Source organism: Pristis pectinata, chromosome 5, assembly GCF_009764475.1.
Source record: "Pristis pectinata isolate sPriPec2 chromosome 5, sPriPec2.1.pri, whole genome shotgun sequence".
Classification (NCBI taxonomy): domain Eukaryota; kingdom Metazoa; phylum Chordata; class Chondrichthyes; order Rhinopristiformes; family Pristidae; genus Pristis; species Pristis pectinata.
In genome coordinates, this window is record NC_067409.1 from 63748068 (window position 1) to 63770612 (window position 22545).

The 22545-nt window shown below is 38.6% G+C and overlaps 2 protein-coding genes across 2 annotated transcripts in view; both read right to left on the reverse strand.

The window, feature by feature from the left end:
• crppa (CDP-L-ribitol pyrophosphorylase A) overlaps positions 1-3842 on the reverse strand; it is a 224295-nt gene extending 220453 nt beyond the window's left edge. Inside the window, exon 1 of the mRNA XM_052016339.1 lies at positions 2921-3842. Within this exon, the coding sequence (XP_051872299.1) occupies positions 2921-3141 (221 nt within the window). The 5' untranslated portion in view covers positions 3142-3842. The remainder of the gene's footprint in view (positions 1-2920) is intronic.
• Positions 3843-14798: 10956 nt separating this feature from the next.
• On the reverse strand, positions 14799-18021 carry sostdc1a (sclerostin domain containing 1a). Its single transcript, XM_052016519.1, has 2 exons — positions 17772-18021; positions 14799-16381 (listed from the first exon to the last, which is right to left on the reverse strand). Exons 1-2 carry the CDS (start codon positions 17989-17991, stop codon positions 15933-15935), a joined length of 669 nt encoding a protein of 222 aa, XP_051872479.1. The 5' UTR covers positions 17992-18021; the 3' UTR covers positions 14799-15932.
• Between the last annotated feature and the right edge of the window lie 4524 nt (positions 18022-22545).

Genomic DNA, 22545 nt, shown 5'->3' on the forward strand with positions numbered 1-22545 from the left:
CACCCCTCCCAATAAGGGGAAGCATCCTCCCTGCATCCAACCCATTGAGCTCCATCAGAATTCGATATGCTTCAACAGGATCTCTTCTCATACTTCTAAAAACTTTAGTGAATACAAGCCTAGTTAATCCAAATTCTCCTCACAGGACTGTTGTGCCATCCCAGGACTCAGTCTGACGTCTGTTGCATTTCCTCTATGGCAAGTATATCCTTTCTTTGGAACTGAGACTAAAAATGCACACAACAGTCCAGGTGATGTTTCACCAAGGCCTCATATAATTGTAGTAATTGAGAAGTCTGGTTTTGGCTATGTCAACATCAGGCTCCTGAAATGGACATTCTATTCTGAGCTTTGTCATGGGAAGAGATTACCTAGTGCTAGAGAAATAGATTCAAGGAAGTCCATATCTCTTCCCTTGGTGCTCTATTAATAAGAAGTTGCATTTATACAGTATTTTTCGTTGTAAATTGCCCCTTTTACAGCTCCTAATGGTGCACTGACAAAAATCAAGATGTGGAAACAGCCAAAAAGGGAAGAATACAGAGACCTCAGAGGATTGTAGGGTGGAAGGTGATTTTTAAAAAAAAGACAGGAAGAGTCAAATTCATGGTGGTATTTGAGAGAAAAAAAACAAATGAGTATTTTGAAATCAAGGTGTTGCTGGACTGGGAGCCAAGATAGGCCAGCAAACAAAAGAGTGACAGATAAATAAGACTTGGTACGTTAAGAAACTGTTGATCGGCTGAAAGAATATTTTATTGCATCTTTCAGCACATCATAATTTTGACAGAGTTGGGAGTTTGGTCAGTGCACAATTTCTGTCAAAGTTCAATAAAATGGCTAGAGAGTACACTGTACAACAGTCTGAAGAAATAAACTATAAACCACTGGGGTTAGCACCAACTGTGTTACATGATGTCTAAAACTCACAGGTTTTATTTAGTCAGTAAACCCGAACCCACTAAGACCCTCACTCTAAGCTTTTCATTAGATGTCAGTTCGGAAAATTGAAGTTCAACACAGAGTCCAATAAACTCAGGTACAGGAACAAAGTAACTGCCCATTAACCTCACTCCAAGATGCTGCAGCAAATTTAAGGGGATCGTGTGAGTATCTTCAAACGATAAAAGAGATGAGTATCGACGACAGCATATTAATCTGACAAAATGATCCCAGATCAACTCTGGGCCACAAATATATTAACCCCAGGTCAACTCAATAAAGTAGAGATTAAAAAAAAAGAAATTCCATATGAAAATTGCAGAACGAATGGAAGCACAGATTAGTACCAAAATGGGCAAAAAGTACAATGCAAAGTAAGAAATGTGTGCCTTAAAGGTGACCTATCCCAGCTTCCTCCCCAGATCCTCACCTTCACTGAAGCCAGTCTCCAGCCAATTCAATTCACTCCACATGATAGTGAGCAACAGTTGACATAGTTCGATGCAGTGAAGGTTTTGAGACCAAACAACATCCTAGCTGCGACACTGAAAACCTGCACTCCAGAACTAGTTGTGCCTCTAGCCAAGTTGTCCCAATGCAGATACAACATTGGCATCTACTGACCGTGTTAAAAACTTCTCCGTTTTCTCAAAAGCAAGACAAATCTAATCCAACTGGTACCATGTAATAAGTGATGTAAACTGCCATTGACAGTGCTATCAAGTGGCACTCACTCACCAATAATTTGTTTACCAATGTCTATTTTGCATTTCACCAGGATTACCATAACCACTCAGCTCCATGTTTTATCATAGCTGAATTCCAGAGGTGACGTGAATGACTGTCCTTGACATCGAGGCAGCATTTGACCAGGTATAACATCAAGTAGCCCTGGTAAACTGAAGTCAATGGCCAGCAAAGTGAAAACACTGACTGTGAGAGTCACATCTCCAAAGGAAGGTGGTCGTGGGTTGTCAGAGGTCACCTACTCCAGCCCCAGAATATCAAGGCAAAACTTCCTCAGGGCGACGTGCTAGGCCCAACCATCCTCAACTACTTCATCAATGATCTTCCTTCTATCATAAAGTCAGAAGTGGGAATTTTGCTGTGATTGCACATTGTTCAATTCCATTTGCAAATGTTCAGCAAATAAAGCAGCCCATGCCTTCATACAGTAAGCCTTAGACATCATTCACGTCTGGGCTGATAAATGGCAACTAACATTTGCATCACAGCGGTGCCATACATTCACCATCTCTCGAAAGAGAGAGGCTAACCACCTACCTGAGACATTCAATAGTATAACCATCAAGTCCCTTACTATCAATATCCTTGGTTCACTATTGATCAGAAACACAACTGGACAGGCCACATAAATACTATGGTTACAAATGTGTAAAAAAATTTTTCATTTGAGGTAAGGAGCATCCTCTGAACACAAACCCATTTCCATTCAGGGTTTTCAATGTGACATATTTTCCCTTCAGAGCCCACGAATATGGAACCCATTTTCATGAAATTATTGGATTCAATACACCATGGTTACTGACAGTGTATTTCCCCAATGCAGCAGAATGCATATCTTCAACATTTTGTTTTGTAACAGTAACCTTTTTAAACCATGCTACAGTGTTTCACAAGATTTTATCAAAAAAAAATAAGCACCAAGCAGGACAAGAAAATATTAGGGCAGATAAGAAAGAAAAACAGATCCGGGTATTTGAACTTTCAGAATGCCTGCAACTAGACTTGGTAACGCTAGCTGCAATGACTTTGCTTCCACTTCAGCCACCAAAGTATTTTCTGCGTGATAAACAGCGAGTGTGCAACAAAACTCTCTACTGATTGGGACAAACAGACACGAATGCCTCTGTGAAAAGCAAAGTACGTCTCTTTGCAAAGGTGTTGCCCTGCCAGTGACGTCAGGCCTGCCGAGCCGGGGTGAAACGTCGTGTCGTCTCCAAGCGTTTCCACTCACCTCTCAAAAGCTTCCAGGGTGAGGCTGATGAGCGGTCTCTGCAAGAGCTGGCAAAATTGCTTCGGGGTTGCCGATCCCATTCTCTCCCCGCTACCGCCCGCGGGCAGCACAGCCGCCACAGAGAAATCGAGCTCCCGGGCTTTACCGGCCTGTTCGCCCTGTTCGGATAATTTGCAAACAAGAGGCCGGCGCGCTTGCAAATCTCTTCCTGCCCCCGCCATTAGGTTAGGAGAACCGCTTTGTAAAACGACGCACCGGGTATGTTATAAGAAACTGACAAAACCTCACGGCCACAATGCGAGCCCCTGCGATAAAAACAAGTTTCCGCGCTCTCTCGAGGATGGGCTCAGCTGCTCGGTGCGGATGATTGACAGTGCCAGGCGCAGGTGATGGCTTCGACGCCGGGCAATTCAATTACAAGTCTTGTAATGTAAGCTCCCCTCCCCAGCTGTACCTGAATCTTGCACTTAAATAAATACAGTTCTCACAAATAAAGAAGTGATGATGCAGAAAATACACTGGGATGGAAATTACTCTGCTTTTAAATAACTGCGATAAAATGGCGCTGTGCGAAAATCCCGCACCTGTTCGTATTGGTGCTGCTTGCCCCCATTTTTTCAGTTCTGATCATGGTGTAAATGCACACGCAGGTTTTCAGTAAGTGATGCATTAGTTTTTATCTCACTGCTTGGTTTTATATAATTTTGATTAAGGGTTAAAAATTGGGCAGATCACAAAAAAGAAATTTTATGCTGCTTTGAAGACTTTTTTCTCCTGAAAGAGGGAGCAGGATACAGAGCCTCCTAATGTTGCACTGGGAATGTTGGCCGAGACAATGTGTGCTGAAGTTTGAACTCACAATCTTCTGACTCATCGGTGACTGAAGTGTCTGCCTTAGCTGCATGGCAGCACTCTTGCTTTAAAAGCCAAGATTATAGGTTCAATTACCTCTAGTTGACTTCCAAAAGAGAAGTTAAAGTACTTATTTACAAAATTCCACTGTTATTTGAAGAAAACTGGGAAAGTTTTCAGGTCATGTTGGCGTTAACCAACATCACAGAAAGTAAATAATCAATTAATCTCTTTCAACACTGTGACTGTTGTAAGTAATTTGATTGCTGCATTTATACAGCTTTGGGTCAGATGGGATGGCTTTGGCAAGGCCTGAATTTATTTCCCATTCCTAATTGTCACTGAGAAGTAGTGGTGAGCTTGAAATCCTGAATACCTACTGGCGAAGGTGCATGTCAATGTTTTTGGGTAGGGAATTCCAGGATTTAGACCCTATGATAATGAAGGGTCATATATTTCCAAATTAGGACAATGTATGATTTAGAGGAGAACTTGCAAGCAGTGGTGTTCCCATGCACCTGAAGTTGTTGTTCTCAACGGTAGAGACTGCAGGTTTGGTAGGTGCAGTTAGTTTACCTTGGGTGAGTTACTGCAATGAACGTTTAGGCTGATGGAATGACTTTGAGTTATCAGGAGGTGAGTCGTTCACTTTAAGACACTTAGCCTCTCACCTGCTCTTGTAGCCACAGTATTTATGTGACTGGTCCAGGGATGTTAATGTTCTAGGATACTGAGGATGGGGTGTGTGTTGATGGTAGTGCCAATTTTGCTGAATGTTAAGGATTGATTATTAGGCTCTCTTGCATGCAGTTAAAAATACATGCAAACTTACACCTTTGATATGAAGATTATGCTATGCCTTTCACACCTTTAGCTTGGTGATTAAGATTGCTGTCTTGTTATGATAACAGTGAATGTTGAAACTGATATTCTTGTTTCCCATTTCTTGAGTTTGCAGTATAATTACTGATGTCTAGATCCTTTGATTGGATTACTTTTTGGCAAGACCTTTGACAATTACTATTTTCATTTACAGCATGGTATGTCAAATTGGACACCCAGAGAATCAAAAGAAATGGGGATTGTGGGAAAGTTTATGAGATAGAGACTGTTATCTTATTGGATGGTGGGTTAGGTCAAAAGGGCTATAAAGCCTACTTCCAATTCTAATCTTAGGGTTTTATGAACAGGAAGAGTAGGAAAATCTGTGTACTGAAGCATACTTACAGGATGCCAAAACAGTACATTAGTATCTTATATTTGAGACCTATTGAAATGCACACCTATACATTATTACATTCAGTGCATCTCTTTTCTGGAGACCCTTAAAGGATTTCTCTGCAGCAACACAAGCTTAGAATCAATGGAAGATCGTTTTGTAATGGAAGATCTGTGCAACCTAAAACTAACTTATTTTCTCATTTTTCCAGCTCTAATGAAGGGACTTTAACCTGAAACATTAACTCTGTTTCTCTTTCTGTTGATGCTGTCTGACTTATTGAGTGCTTCCAGCATTTTCTGTTTTTTATTTAATCCCATACTTTGGCTGCCAGACCCAGTGAACCATGTAGGTAGTACCTGGTGCTCATGACTTAACACCTGCATAAAAATTAGGTCCCAACCCAACGGTAATTGAGGTTCTCTGCTGCCAGCTTTGTTTTGGGCTGAAGTTACCAATATCTTAAGTTGGATAATAAAAGCTTTGTTAAAAATTGGGATTCTTAATTCTAAAGCCACTGGTTCTATTTAATTCTGCAGCTAATCTTAATAGAAGATATCTGCTTTCAGAATACCCAGAAGATTTTCTATCTAGGACAGTGTTATATCTGACAAAGGCTAGGAAACTTTAGATATTTATATATCTCATCATGATATTTTGTTTAAATGAAGAAAAAGACCTACTTCTTAGTCAAGATGATTGTCAGTAGAATACTTCCCACTACTTACCGAAGCAAATGCTGTCCCACAGATGGATGGCCCTGTGGACCTAAACATAATATGCTATTTGATATTGGGTGAGTAGATTACAATTTCCTTAGCCATGTATTTAATGTCTGCTTTGAATAAAATGAGCAATGCAACCATAGATTGCAATTACAATGTATAATTTATTGACAGAAGACTATTTTGAAAGGTTTAGTTGCATTACATTTTTAAGATGTTGCCAGTCACTCAGAATCTTACCTTACCCAAGACTACATGTCTCTCTTTGTTTTCAGACAATTGGAACAAAACCTGCTTATTTTGTAGGTGTCACATTCAAAGATGTATGTACAAATTTCAACACAGCCCAAGTATATTAGAAGTGATAGTGATACTATTGGACAAAGGTACTGAAAATATCTGGAAGTCGTATACACCTTAAAGAGCATCAGCTCTAGGCTACTTTTTTGTACAAATTACTGTGAAATAGTAAACCTCTTTGAAAATTATGAAAGACATAACAATAGAATTGTTCATTGCTTGGCTTCTCTCATAGTCTTAACAAAGCGGTTTAAGTATATCACAGATTAATGTAATCTTTTGTTGGTCAGCTGGATATCTGAAATATAAAAATACCTATCACAAAGTTTCAACCAAGTTACTGAGATATCTATACAAGTAGATTTTTTATTTGCTCTATAAGGAATATTGTATGAGAAGTTCATTAAAGAGTCTTATAACATAGGAATAGAGGCTGTCTTTGAGCCTGGTGGTACATGTTCTCAAGCTTTTATATCTTCTGTCTGATAGAAGGGGGAAGAAGAGAGAATGACCAGGGTGGGAGAGATCCTTGATTATCCTGGCTGCTTTCCCGAGGCAGTGTGAAGTGTAAACAGAGTTAATGGAGTGGAAGCTGGTTTTTGTGAAAGACTGGGCTGCGTTCACAACTCTCTGAAATTTCTTGCAGTCTTGGCAGAGCAGTTGCCATTCCAAGTTGTGGTGCATCCGATTAGGATGCTTTCTGTGATCCATGTGTAAAAGCTGGTGAGGGTCATTGGGAACATACCAAATTTCTTTAGCCTTCTGTGGAAGAAGAGGTGCTGGTGTGCTTTCTTGGCCATAGCATCTACATGGCTGGGCCAGGACACATTTTCTACATTTACTTTAATGATAAATATTTTGTAATTTTAAAATCTCTATCAGGTCACTCCTTTGTAACTTTTTACTCTCAAAAAGGCAATCTTTTTAATCTTTCTTGAAAGATACAGCCACTACATTCAAAGCCCAAAGTCAAAGTTCAAAGTCGAGTTTATTGTCATATAGACATGTAAGCATAGGTGCAATGAAAAACTTACTTGCAACAGCATCGCAGGCATGTAGCATCATATAAGCAGCATTCATAAGATAAACATAAACAAATTATACACAATTTTTACAAGAAAGCACAATTAGAATTAAAAAAAACTCCATTTTAATGCAAAGTGATCAAAGTGGTTATCGTGTTGCTAAACTGTAGTGATTAGGGTTGTGCTGGTAGGTTCAAGAACTGAATGATTGAAGTAAGTCTTTTTTGTACCTCCTCCAAAGCCCTTATATCCTTTCCATTTTTTTGGAGAACTGACCACACTGTGGTCAAATTAAGGTTTTATGCAAGTTCAGTGTAGTTTCTCCACTTTTTGACTCTCTTACATAGAACATAGAACAGTACAGCACAATACAGGCCCTTTGGCCCACAATGTTGTGCCGACCTTTAAACATCGCCTAAGACTATCTAACCCCTTCCTCCTATATATCCCCCTATTTTAAATTCTGCCATATGCTGATCTAACAATCTCTTGAATTTGACCAATGTACCTGCCTCCACCACCGCCCCAGGCAGCGCATTCCATGCCCCAACCACTCTCTGGGTAAAAAACCTCTCTCTGATATCTCCCTTGAACTTCCCACCCATTACTTTAAAGTCATACTCTCTTGTATTGAGCATTGGTGCCCTGGGAAAAAGGCACTGGCTGTCTATCTATTCCTCTTAATATTTTGTATACCTCTGTCACGTCTCCTCTCATCCTCCATGCCACAAGTAAATATCTAGCAAGCTATTCTGCTGAGGAAACCAGCACAGGAAGACCCTGCCCTCAGTCAGGGAAAGCCCTCGACTAAGGAACACTATTGGAAACTGTGGTTCATTAATATATCGAGGTGTAGCCTAGTACGAGGCAGTAATAGTGAAGACCCCGAGGTAAAGCACTGGCCAGTGACTATCCCCAGTGCAGTCCTCTGCCACAGGAAGATTGGTGCGTGTCGGGAAGCCCATCAGCTGGGGTTGCTGGACTGACAACGATGAAAGCAAGTGAGTTCCTTTCTGCTAAACAGGAGCAATGGGGTCTTGTACGTCGAGAGGCAGACAGTTGAGTGTTATCCTAATCTAAGTTCCCACTCCTGTGCTGAAAGGTCTGGAGCAGAAGATTGCAAACGAGACAGAGTGCTGTGTAATGAGCCTCAAGCAGACCACTGAACCAAGGTAGGGGAGCAGCTCGCTCTGCAGCTGACAGTCTAAAGATTCAGCAGCTGAGTGGCAGCACACCACCCAGCACTGAGCAGACCACATGTGAATAGGTATTGGGAGTGTACATGATCTAGCATCCCTATCAGCCGGGGTTACTGGACAGACAAGGAGAGGAAGAAAACGAGTTCCTTTCTGCAGGGGAAAACAACACCCACAGCACTGAGCAGCTGGGGCAGAGCTGATCCTGCATTCCCACCGCTTCCTGTCATTCTGGCGGGCAGTCAATTTCTACAGGAGGAACTCAGCAGGCCAGGCAGTATCCGTGGAGAAAAGCTTTTCTCCATGGATGCTGCCTGGCCTGCTGAGTTCCTCCAGCATCATAGTGTCTTTTTTAATCTAGATTCCAGCATCTGTAGAAATTGTTTCCAGTCAATTTTTACATCTACAGGCAATGTAAAATACTTGCATTCAGTTCTAACAATGTGGTCGTGTGCTGGGGTCTGGGTAACTGAGCACAGCAGAGCCTTCACCAAGCTTGGTCCCAAATTCTCCTGCTGCCCCCATGATGCACAACTCAGTGTGCATCTCCAGCTGCTTACACCCTATGTTGACCCATCTGGTGGTTTTACCCACAACGTCTGCCCTGTACATTTGTGTCATCGTTTACTCACTTGCCAGACAGGTCCGTTACGTGGACAAAGGTATCGTTGAAGGAAGCGAGGATGTGGCAGACTCCGAAAACATTCTCCCCCTCAGCCACCTGTGATCCCAAGCTGATCACCTGCTCTTCCTTCTTTTCCTTTCCCTTCCGAGGAGCCATTCTGCATCTCGTCCCGTGAAATCCTGGAACGTTGCATGCTTTATCTTTCATCCTATTAACATGGGTTGCTACTTTTATTATTTTGTATATCTGCACTTCCTAATCCCTCCGCTCCAGTCCTCAGTTTAGACACCTAGTTTGTGTGGATTTTGTGGCCTCTTTCTTCTTATAGCCAACATACTTACTATAATTGAAGTTGTTTTGACAATTACTTCTGTATCTGACACCTTTATTAAAGTTGTGTCATAACCTGTCCCCACTTTTCTTTTATATAACTATACCTTGAGTTTGGTGCCATCTGCAAATTATGAAATTGTATTCCTGATTGAAATTGTTTATATGAAAGATGAACAGAAGAGAACCTACTCACAATCCTTGTGGTCAACCACATCACACCTTTTGCCAGTCTAAGTAACTGCCTTTAACACTTACTTCATGGTTTATGGGCAGGTTGCTATGCTCTCAGCTATTTGTCACCGTCTTCATGTTTTGAACATACTATTGAGTCAACCACATCGTATGTTATTCAAGGGCCTTTTGAAAATACAAATATATCACACCCAATGCAATGTTCATGTTCATTGTTTCTTTTATTTTTTCAAAGAATTCAACAAGATTACTTAAGCATGATATTCTCTTTGAAATTTTGCTGAATTATTAGATTAAATCTTGATTTCTATTTGTTTTTTTTCTATTAAACCTTTGAAGAAGGATTCTATTATTTGTCCCATTACTGACATTAGGTTAATTTGTCTATAGTTCCATAAATTCTAACAAACCATTAAATAAAGAAATCACATCAGCTGCACACCAGTTCTCTGGAATTATTCAGTTTTAAATTATATTTTTATGAAGTTGCCTCCCCTATCTGTTCTTCAACCACGTGCAGTTAAAGTCCATTAGGTAAAATAGTAATTTAATATGTCTTCCATTACATTTGATAACTTGTATCCTGTAGTAGCCTAACGTGGTCCTGATTTTTATTTTGTCTTCCAGAATGCTTTACTATTTTTTTGAATATGAATTTGGCTCAGTGGTGAATTCCTGGTACAAGTCATCGTTAATAGTTGGGGGTCACATGGTTATAAGCCCAAGAGGTCTTTGCCAACAAAGGATTTGATTTCGTGAGGGTTTGTTCCAGTATCCTGTCTGTTCTATTTTTGTTTCATTGTATCTTGCATGTGTTGGGAGTAAGAATGTACACATTTTCTAACTATAAAGAAAAACAGGTGATGGAGAATAAAATAATAAGAAAATAATTTGATGAACTGTTTCTTATTAATATTTAAATAATTTATTTTTTTAAAACTCATGAACAATCAATCAACTGCCTTTTTGCCACCATGTCCATCAAGATTTCTCTGTTTGTCTGTGTTCGTAGAATGCAATTAGAATATTGACACCATCTAAATATCAATGAAGTAATGGAAACAATCATGGAATAAATGCACAGAATGAGGACATTTAATCTGTCATGTCTGTGTTAGCTTTTTGTTGGAGTTAGTCCAATTGTTTCCACTACCCAAACCTCTGACCCTAGAATAAAAACAGAAAATGCTGAAAACACTTGATGGGTCAGGCAGTATCTGTGGAAAGAAAAACTGTTAATGCTTCAAGCGCAAAACTGTTCATCAGAACTGGAAAAGAGAAAACAAATTAGTTTTGAGTAACAGAAAAGGTGGGGAATGGAGTGAGTAAAAGAAAGGGAATATCTCAGATAGAGTGAAACCAAATGACCTAATTGATGGTTAAGCAGTTAAAATCAGATTAAACTTCTTTGTTTGTATAAAATGTTGCTAATGGTAAGGCTGTGAGACACAAAAAAAGGGGGGAAAAAGAGCCAAAATGTTGACAGGTAGAATTGCCAGCTCTGATTCAGACAGAAAGAGTAAGTTACCTAAATTTGGAGAATTTAATATTGAGTCCCACATGCTATAATGTGCCAACTTGATCTGGATCTTTTGGTCTTCCATCTGGGACATTGTCAAAGGCCTAACTGGAGTCTATGTAGATTAAATTAACTGCACAACCCTCGTTACACACTTTGTTACATCTTTGAACAATTTAATCAAATTGGTCTGACAGGAATTTCCCATAACAGAGCCATACTAACCATCTTTTATTATCCCTATCTTTCCAAGTGTAGATAAATCCTGTCCCTCAGAATTTTTTCCAATAACTGATAAAAGCTTATGGAAACTTGGGTTTCATTGCTTTATTTGTTCAGGTAGATTGATGCAGTTAATTAAATGATGCAGTTATGAAATTGTTTAAACATGCATGATGAACAACCCTTCTTTTTCCTTTCAGGGTGCAAGATGTGTTAATAAGTCAAGTTACTTGATATAATTTCAAGGGATCATCTAGCCAGACATCATTATCCTTTCATACTCATGAGAGCTATACATAGAAAAAATGCACAATTACTTTTCAGTAAAGTTGATCAAAGTATATCTGAAATAGCAATGTGGGAGATCAAAGATCAGGATGAATATGTAATTTTAATACTTCTGATTTGCTAAGAATTAAATCGGAGTACAATTATCTCAAACTATAAATTTTAGCAAACTATATGAAGTTGGACTGTGTGCCTTGAAATCCCAATGCACTTGAACGGTGGAGAAGAGAAGCACCAATGACTATCTTGGATTATTGTCACATGTACCAAGATACAGTGAAAAGCTTTGTTTTGCATGCCATCCAGACATATCATTTCAAACATAAGTACATCAAGATAGTATAAAAGGAAAAACAATAACAGAATGTAGAATATAGTGTTACAGTTACAAAGAAAATGCAGTGCAGGTAGACAGATAAGGTGCAAGTTCCATGATGAGGTAGATTGTGAGATCTAGAGTTCATCTTTATCATCACAGAGATCCATTCAAGAGTCTTATAACAATGGGATAGAAGCTGTCCTTGAGCCTGATGGTACAACTTTTCAAGCTGTTGTATCTTCTGCCCAATGGGAGGGGGAGAAGAGAGAATGATCAGGGTGGGAGGGGTGTTTTATTATGTTGGCTGCTTTCCCAAGGCAGTGGGAAGTGTAGACAGAGTCAATGGAGGGGAGGCTGGTTTTCATGATAGACTGGGTTGTGTCCACACCTCTCTGCAATTTCTTGCAGTCTTGACCAAAACAGTTGCCATACCAAATTGTGATGTATCCAGATAGGATGCTTTCTATGGTGCATCTGTAAAAATTGGTGAGGGTCATAGGGAACATGCCAAACTTCCTTAGCCTTCTGAAGAAGTGGAGGTGCTGATCTACTTTCTTGGCCTTAGCATTTACGTGGATGGACCAGGACAAATTGTTGGTGATATCACACCTGGGAACTTGAAGTTCTCAACCACCTGCACCTCAGCACCATTAATACCTACTGGGGCACGTACTCCACCTGGCTGCTTGAAGTCAATGACCAGCTCTTTTGTTTTGCTGACCTGGGGGCTAGGGGGGAGATAGTTGTTATGACACCATACCACTAGGCTATCTCCTGTACTCATCATTACTTGAGATTCAGCCCACTACAGTGGTGTCACCTGCAAATTTGTAGGTGGAGTTAGAGCAGAATCTGGCCACACAGTCATGACTGTATAGGGAGTAACGTAAAGAGCTGAGGATGCAGCCTTGCGGGGCACCACCGTTGAGGATAATCATGGCAGAGGTGTTGTTGCCTATTCTCACTGATTGCAGTCTGTTGGTCAGGAAGTCAAGGATCCAGTTGCAGAGGGAGTTGCTGAGTCCTAGGTCTTGGAGTTTGGAGATCAATTTGTTTCGAATTATGGTATTGAAGGAAAAACTATAGTCAATAAATAGGTGTCTGATGTAGGTGCCTTTGTTATCCAGATGCTCCAGAGATGGGTGTAGCACCAGGGAGATGGCCCACCGCATATACCTTGTGCCCAAAGCCTTAGCCTCAAACAATACAGACTGGGCATTTTCATAGTCGAAAGTGAAAAAGCAAATCATGCACGAGAACATCCAGGTTCCTCTGCATCTCAGAGCAGTGTGTGGAACAGTAAGGGGGTAGGGGTTGCAGCAGCAGAAGGGTAGTGATGGAGCACCAAGCAAGCAATGAATGGAGTAGAAAGAACAGTGTGAGTGGAGCAACAAGGAGGCAGTGAATGGAGCAGTGAGTTGAGTAGTGAGTGGGTCAATGAGGAGCAGCGAGTTTGCAATAAGTGGACAATCTAGGGAGCAATCAGTAGAGCAGCAAGGAGGCAGTGAATGGAACAGCAAGAGGGCAGCAAATAAGTGCAATGAGATGGCAGTGAGTGAAATAATGAATGGACAGTCAGTGGAGCAGCACGTGATGCATTGAGGGGAGGGCAAAGTCGAGCAGCAATGTGATAATCAGTGGAACTGCAATGGGACAATGAGCGGAGCAATGAGCAGGCAAAGAGTGGTGCAGCAAGGGAAGTAGGTGGAGCAATGGAGGGATAGGAAGTGGACTAGCCTGAAAACACCCGAACTCATCTGATCTCAGAAGCTAAGCAGGCTCAGGCCTGGTTAGTACTCGGATGGGAGACCGCCTGGGAATATTGTTCGGCACAGCTTTGTGGGCCGAAGGGCCTGAATTGTGCCGTAGTTGTTCTATGTTTCTATGTTGAAAGTGAGTTGGAGGCCAGCGCAGGTGCAAGCAGGCAATGAGTGAAGCAGCAAGGATGCATTGACTGTAGTGAGGGAGCAATGAGCGAAACAGTGAGTAGATCAGAGATGGGACTGCGAATGGACTTGCAAGAGGCAGTGAGTGCAGCAGTAAGGAGATGGTGAGTGGAGCAGTGAGAGGGCAGCGAATGCAGCAGTTGAGTAGCTACTGTGCAGAGCAGCAAAGGGGCAATGATTGGAGAAGCAGTGCATGCAAGAGCAAGGGGAAGTGTAACAATAGTTGTCAGAAAGTGGAGAGCGAGCTGGCAGTGTATGTACATGCAAAAGGGCAGTGAGATGATAGTGTTTACAGTTGCATGGAAGCAGTGATGGGAACAATGAGGGGGCAGTGAGTAAAGAAGCAATGCGATGATGATTGAAGCCTTGAAGGAGCAGTGAGTGGAGCAACAAAGGGGGAAGAGTGGGCAGCAAGTAGTGGAGTGTGTTGGACAGAGAGTGGAGTACGGAGAGGGTGATGAATGTAACACTGAGGGCACAGTGAGTGGAGCAGAGAGGGAGCAATGAGTGGAGCAGTTAGGGTGGAATGAATGAAGCCTCAAAGGGCCAATGAATGGAGCAGCCAGTGGGTAATGAGTAGGGCAGCCAGGAGGAAGGCAGTAGAGCAGAGAAGGGGCAGCGAGGGGACAGCAACTGAGTGGAACAGTGAGGAAACAGCGTTTGGGACAATGAGAGGATGGTGAATGCATCAATAAGGTGCAGCCAGTGGAGGTACAAGGAGGTGGTGATTGGAGCAATGAGGGACCTGTGAGAACTCCGTTATTTCTCATTTTGAATTAAAATTATAAATTTTACCAGATCATGCAGACTTAAAATAATACAGGTTTGTCACGTGTGGCTCTGGGTAATGGGTAGGATCGGAAACATGGCCAGTCCTCAGAAAAACGTTGTGCAGCACTGGCATCGTGCCATTGAACTGCTAGACTGTAATATAGTTTGGATTTCAAAGGATGAAATATGAAGTTCAACCTCGTCCACACCTCTCAGAAACCTAAATGCCATGAGCACTGGCAAGTACTCACAACAAGTAAGTGCACAGATAAAAAGTACAGAGAATCTGTGACTTTATTGATGCATTTTCTACATGTTCTTGTGAGGAAGCATATCTCATTAAAAGACAAAAAAATCTGTTTAAGTGTGTTCTGTAGAAGGTACAGATCTTTCCATCTCATTTATTGGTTAAGTAAAGATAACAAGAGTTTATCATACTCTAATAAACCTTGCAACCGGATGTCTAAATTAAAAATTGAAAATATGTATAGAAAGAATGCCAATACCTGTACAAAAGTTAGACTACATTATTTGCACGTATTCTAATCTGCTACTATTAAACTTGAAAATATTCAGATACATGACAAGACCATAAAAATGTATGCTTAATAATTCTTTAGAACCAAAAGCAATTGTTCATTAAATAATCACATTGAAAAACAATAAATAGACAACAATGCTTGTTTAACTGTTGAAGTCTCTGTCCCTTAATTTGATTTAATATGATAATCCACTTATATTGTCCTTGAACATTAAATAAACGTTTGTGTGCTATTGCCTTAAAAGTTGAAATATCATAAGGGTTTGATATGTTTTGTGTGAAGTGAACCTTGTTTCCAAACATAGAACAGCAATGGGTATAACTTTCTGCTGGAAAACTGAAGAGTTGAATTATCAGGATTGACCAGGTATCGTTACTTTAAGCCCTTGTACAACCTCTTGTTCTGCATTGAAGATGAAAACACTTGTGTACATTCTGTATACACAAAAGATTTGAGAATAACATATTTAATATATGTGGAGCACTGGGCAGGTTAGAATTTCATCCAACAATATTTATCTGTATAGCTTCAATTGCTGCAATTAATTTGATGATGAAATTAAAACCATTATAATTCATAGCTTGGTTTATTCAATTAGTGGGAATAATAATCTACTAGTTTGAATCATATAACTTAATTATTATTCACTGCCTTATTATGTTTTCATTTTATTAATTATCCAAAAGTGCTGCCATTATCTTTTTAAATGAAAGGTGCAGAGTAAGGAATGCTATTGAAAATATTAATGTGTCCAGGTTCCTGAGCATACATGTTTTCATTCAGGAGTCTGGGTGGATAATACTTATCTGCTGGACTATAAACTAATCCTTCTTTAATTAATCATACTAAAAAATATGGAATAAACTTGTTTGATAATATGCAGAACATCAACATAGGCAGTTCATTCTTACATAGTACAGTTCATGTGGTGCAAATAATCACTGTTTATCTTCCAATTCATGCCAATTTCTTTTACGTTTGGTCTCCTCTTGGTGAATCTTACGGGATCTTTTTTTGCCTCGGGATCTTCTCTTGCTTGCTGGAAATGCGTCCTCAAAGTTGGCAATGCTTGATGCATTGTGTTGTCGTGTGTATCTTTTGCACTTGCAAGAAGTAACTACAGTGATTTTGTAGGTTCGTGTCCCTCCATTCTGGCACTGGAGCTGAATTCTCTCAGTGCGAGTCTTGTCATTCACGCAGCGCCACTCTTGTGTGTTCCTTCTACTCCAGTATTTTCTGCCATAACCTCCAATCCAATTGGGAAGCACTGGCACAGGTAAGCACTCTCCTGCACACACTAACTCCTTCACTGGATTGATACTTGTGCACAGACCATCAGAAATGTATTTGGTTGATCTGAGCTCACGACAACCAACTTGAGATCGATCTACATTTCAAAGAAACAAATGAATTTTTTTCATACAATTGATTTTTAAACCTTAAAAAATTTATTGCAAATCCCACTATCAGTCTTATAAAATTCCACTTTACTTGAGAATTCTTACCGTTTCTTGTTTCTTAAATTTTTTCAGGAAGTGGATTATGCTGTTTTAAAGCTCTAAACATCTTTTCTATCCATGAAATCAAACCAAAAACATTATTCTTTTAAATTTACCATGAATCAAATCCATAAAATTTTCTGTTCCATTAAACATGTGTGTCTTTTTAGAAGTACAAAAACATATTTTTCAGATATTACTTCCAGTAACTAAGACTGGTTTGTAACCAAATACCTGTGAAATGTTTAACTGAGTTTCAAAATAGGGCAATGCCAAACATTTGTTGGACTTGTAATTTATTTTGTTTGTTATTTTCCAAGCTCCTTTCACTTTGTAGGCCATCAGAGCAACAAAGGAAACATATTCAACAGTAAGTATTCATGTTCCATGTCTTTCTGCATGTTCTTGGAAATTTGTCCCTAGATGACAACTTAAGTTGAGTGTAGCCTGCCCCAAAATAAATATGCATCCATGGAAAATTAGCCAATTAAATTTAGAATGCTATGGTGATAAATCAAAGCAATTGCTCCTTTTGATTTGCCGTATATTGACACACAAATCTAAATTGGATTGCCACTTTCAATTTGGAATAAATTCACTGAATTTCTGCCAATGGAGGCAGTGCCATATATGTCCTGTCGGTCTCTTTGAAGGCATTGCAAAGATAGGTTGATTACAAATTTAGTCAACATGATAGTGCATGTAATTCTAGTAACTGTAATTGAAAACTTGCTGAACATTCAAATGCTACATGAAACCTTCAAACATTGATCAGAATGTACGCCTGCTTCTCACAAGCCTGCCCAGGAGCTGTGTGAGCCACCTCAATGAAAATAACTCAATAAAAATAATGTAGTTTAGATCAATAGACAGCTCAATACTTCATAAAGATTCTAAAATAATTATCGGTGCAATTTCCTGGAAACTGTACAATCAGGAAGTTTTGATAACATTTTTACACATGACCATGTTACTTATTTTCATAGTTTACATTTAAATTATTCTCATTCTCTCGCATTATTTTTATTTATAATTTAGTGTGCAATCTGCATTTTAATAATATCATATTGTCTATGAAAATGATACTGATATACATTTTATTCATGGTATAAATAATGCAATAATACATTTTGACCTAAATCTAAATTGTTAATCTAGAAGAAAATAAAGTCCTGCAGTATATAAGTCTAATGTCATACTATTTATTAGATATTACTAAATGGGGAAAAAACTTTCAAAAGCAAAGAGAATATTCCATAAAAAACACATAAAATGTACCTTTATGATCCAGGTCTGAAGGGTTAGGTTGCCTTCCTCCATTCCTTGCCTGATTTAATGTTAAATTACTCGGACTTTCATGCTGTAGCACCTTGAGATTGTAGAATACTTCTGTAGCATCATTTTTAGTTTGTTCTGCACCCATGTCAAAAGCAAAGCAGCATTTGAAAAAAATGCATGCTATCACAAAGAAAGTGCAATCAAAAGGCTGTGAAATCATGGCTCCAGAACTCTCAGGGTGAAGACCTGGTTGTAACGTTGCAGGTTTTAACGTGGATTTTCTGTGCCTTGCTTTTTATAAAGCTCCTTGGCATTCATTCAAGTGGAAACAGTGAAGCTTGAGAAAGGAAACATACAGACATATCCTGATAACCAATAGCAGGCCAGATCACACACATAGAAGTGTGGTATATGCAAATTATGTCAGTTTCAAATTTCACACATCTCATGTTTCACATTGTGAAATATTTCTTTTGTAACGCCCCCTTAAAGAGACAGAATCCCTGTGATGTATGACATTTGTGAATTTACAAATATATGCACAAATGCACATAACATGTTTTACAGATCCTACTATATGACATATTAATATTCATTAAAGTACATTTTATTCAGGAATTGTTCTTATAATTGTAACCAGTTTTATATGTAAATATTGTGTAAACATAACTGTTATGTCAATCCAAAATAACTTCAGGAATTGTGTTTTTTCAACAATTACTTTCCTTTAATCCTATTTATGTATTTGCATTATCACACAAAGAGATATTTGATTTAACAAAATAATACAATACAGTGTCAAAAGCTTAACAATACTGGATATTGAATCCTAACTCAATCCAATATGCACGGTTACACTTTTAACTGTTAACTGATGATAAGGACCTTCAATATTTGCATTGTCTCATCACTACATTTCTTCCATGAGATACCAGTTCAGCACGGATCCCCAGGCCTCTTATAATGGACTACAATCTTGTCTGAATTGTGCATTAATAAATGAATGTAATCAATACTCTCTGATAGTAATGTCATTTAGTTTATTTAAGCTCATTTGCATTGTTTTATTAAAGATCAATTACATGCATTCATCTTTTGAATGTAATTGGAATAGTTTAAAAATGCAGATATGGACTTCACAATGACTGTATATAAATGCACTGTGTGCTGCAATATTGAACCAAGGAAATTGGGTAAAATTCCTGAACCTTGTTGGGATCTTGTTGTGGCATTATTGTTAATTGGACTTAAGTGATTAGAGAGGCAGAAAGTCAGGTATATATAGCAGGAAGTTGTCTATCCAGTGATGTTAGATTAAATTAGAATTGAACTTTGGTTTAACAAAGAACGGGCAAAAAATTTGCTGATGCATTCACTTTTCACAAATGAAGAAGGATAATGTGTGTCAGATAAGAGAAAACTGCCAGATTCTGTGGAACTGTGGCAGGAATGAAACCCATCAAAAGAGGAGCAAAGGAAAGGGAGCATGTTATTAAGTCCCATAACCTTTTCTGTATCCATTGTAATCAGTCATTTCTTGATATCATATGGAGTGAATTGAAGTGGCTTAAGACTGGTGTCTGTGATAGTAGTATTCTCAAGGATGCCTAAAATGGAAGATTCACATTCTTATCCACTGCAGATTGTTGCAAATTCCACAATTTTAGCTTTGGTGAATACTATTTTGAAACTGTATGTATTATTTCCACTTCATGGTTAATAAATTAACAGATGGTGATAAGGTCATTGATATTTAAAGAAGAGCATTCAGTTACTACATCTATTTTCTCTTCCCTTGTTTTATTTCATGTTCAGGATCCACACAAAGCATTTTAATCTTTCTAGGCAGGAGATTTTTTTTATTCCCTTCTGAACTAGGTTTTCTCCAGGTCCCTTGTGTGTTTTAAGAGAGTACGTATTATCCCATTGCTGGTTGTGGGATCTTGTGAAAAGAAAGATTTGCATTTTTATATGGCACTTTTTGAACTCTGGAGGTCGCTAAATGACTTAGGCCCAACAAAATACCTTGGAAGTGTAATCACTATGGTAATGTAGATAAAGCAGCAGACAAACTGTATACAGCAAGCTCCAGCAAAGAGCAATGTGAAAATGACTATATATACTGCTTTTTTTGGTGATGGTGATTAAGGGATAAATATTGACCAGGACCTGCTCCTTCCCTGCTCCTCTCAAGGTAGTGCCATGGGATCTTTATATCAATCTTAAAGACCAAAAGGAAGCTCGGTCTAAGGTTTCACCTAAAAGACAGCATTCCTGACATTGCAGCAATCCCTCTGTAATGCCATGGAGCGTCAGTTTCTTCTTCTATGTTCAGCACTCTGGAGTAGGACTTGATCCCAAAATCCCCAGGCTCACTAGTAGGGGCAAAGTATCACCAGTTTATCCATGCTGTATGCAAACCAATTGCTATATTTTCCTACATTGGAATCTTGCACGAATTTCCAAACTACTTTTGAAATGTGAAGTGTTCCATTATGTCCTGATATTACTAGTGACAGCATACAAAATAATATTTTCCCTTTTATTGAAAGTACAAGATGACAGTATATTCTATGCATATTTAATATTATAATTTTGCAGATGGCAATAATGCAGTTAATTTCTCTAAAAAAAAATTGCAAGTAATATAAAGTTTTTGGAAGGTGCTCCATAATGTCCTTTCTTTCTATAATTATTATTTAGTTATTGCAATACAACAAAATGTGTGTCTAATTCTGAATAACAAACCATGATATAGTTTTGTAATGTTTTGTCAAAAATCTTTTGTCTGCCTAAATTAATAACCAATAGTATTAATAATATTCAAGAAAGCATTTGCTCAAGTGCCAATTTATTGAAATTAGCATTCACGTTTACTTACTTGCATTATCCCCTTGCAAACTTGTTGATTTTTAGTGTTCTCATGCATGTTGAAAAATGTTGGAAAATCAAATCAAAATTTGCTATTTTAAGTGTAATTTTGCTTCCATTGATCATCAGAAATAAAATATTGAACTGACTGAAATCTGTCACAATATATTTCCAATTGCAGTGGTTGTTAAATGTGTCTCCTCTCCTGTTTTGAAAGTAACAAGGTTAATGATTACAGGAAGGTAACATATTAGTTTCACTTTGGCTACCTCTATTTGAAAAGATGATCTTGTTTTCAAAGGGACATTTCAAATAAAAGTTTAATTAATCTGTAAAATTACAGTTCATCTACTGAAAGCCACAGAAGAAACAACTGTAATCTAAAGCGCACTCAGACCAGCAGACTGTCATGTTGAAGACTTGACACTCCATTTTCAAATTACAAATACATGATGACAAAACAACATCTTAATGTTGCCTGCAGACAGATCAACCATTTAATTTCTATTATCAGTCTTTAAAATATTATTTAATGAATATATGTGAATAAAAGAAAACACAACATAAATTGATCCAAAATAAGTTGGAGAAAAAAATATTGCTGGAGGGAAAATAATCAAAGCAAAAGGAAAATGGTCATTTGCACCCTGCAGTCCCTTCATTACTGCATCTGGTTTATTCCTAAATGCATCTGAAGTTTTTAAATGCTTCCTAAGTTTTTGCCCCTCACTGCACCTAGTCGTTCACAGCAAAAATAATGTAGTCTTTTTCTCTATGTGAAGATAGCATTTGATCATGATTTCCTCTGAACTGCATTTTGGTCATGTAGTTTAGCATTTTGTTTGAGTGTGACTTTGCATTGATACAACCTATTTAAACTGGAATGTGCTTTTCCTTTCTGGGTCCATAACCTTCCTCTCGTCCACATTAAACTTTATCTACCATTTATTTGCCCACATACTTGTCACAAGCCAAGAAATACAAATCAGACTACAGCCCTTCATATAAACATCAGTACACATCCGAAGGTCCTGAGAATGAAATGGTTTAATTTCACTTTTCCATCAGGTTTACGTGATTTTTTTTGGAAGTTTCACAACGAGCAGTGCTGCAATTTATCTAGTTAAACGACATTTTACAAACAACCTAATATATTTCATTAAAATTAGAAACAATAGTCAATATGAAGATGTTTTAACTACAATCAGATATTAAGAAAACCACAAAAATGCTAACTTAATAAAATAAAATCAAACAAAAGGTCATCTAAAGTATGATGAAAATGGCTAAATTGAACCAAAGACAAATGAAAAACGGTGACTCGATGGCTGAGGTGTATCTATATCATAATTACATGATTTACCATATTATATGGTACTTACTGGTGTCCTCTAGAGGTTATTTTTCTTACTGCAACCTTCCATTCCCCCTTTAGTTTACATTGCTGTTCCAAGCAGCATGTTCAGGCGGAATCTGCAGTAAAAAATATGGTTATCGGTACTCAATGATAATGAGTAGAAGAAAGCAAAGGGTTTGAAAGGGAAAGAGGACTGCGTCATCTGGCTATCACTGCATGTTTTCTGCGTGGTGATGGTTTCGTTGGCTGTTTTCCTAAACTCTTATTGTCAAAAATAATACAAATAAGCGTTAACCGTCATGTTGTTCCTTTAACTATTTAATAACAACACACTGTTACTCGCGTGTTTAATCTTCTTTAGAAGAGTTATGTGTTGAGAAACTGAGTTTCTATTAATTCACCCCAAACCTGACAGTGTTCAGCGTGCAGCATTTTTAAACATATGAATGAAAGTCCGTTCTTGATAAACAGAGCTGACTTACAACCCTTCCCTCCACCTTTTTATTCTGGCTTCTCCCCTCTTTCTTTCCAGTCCTAATGAAGGAT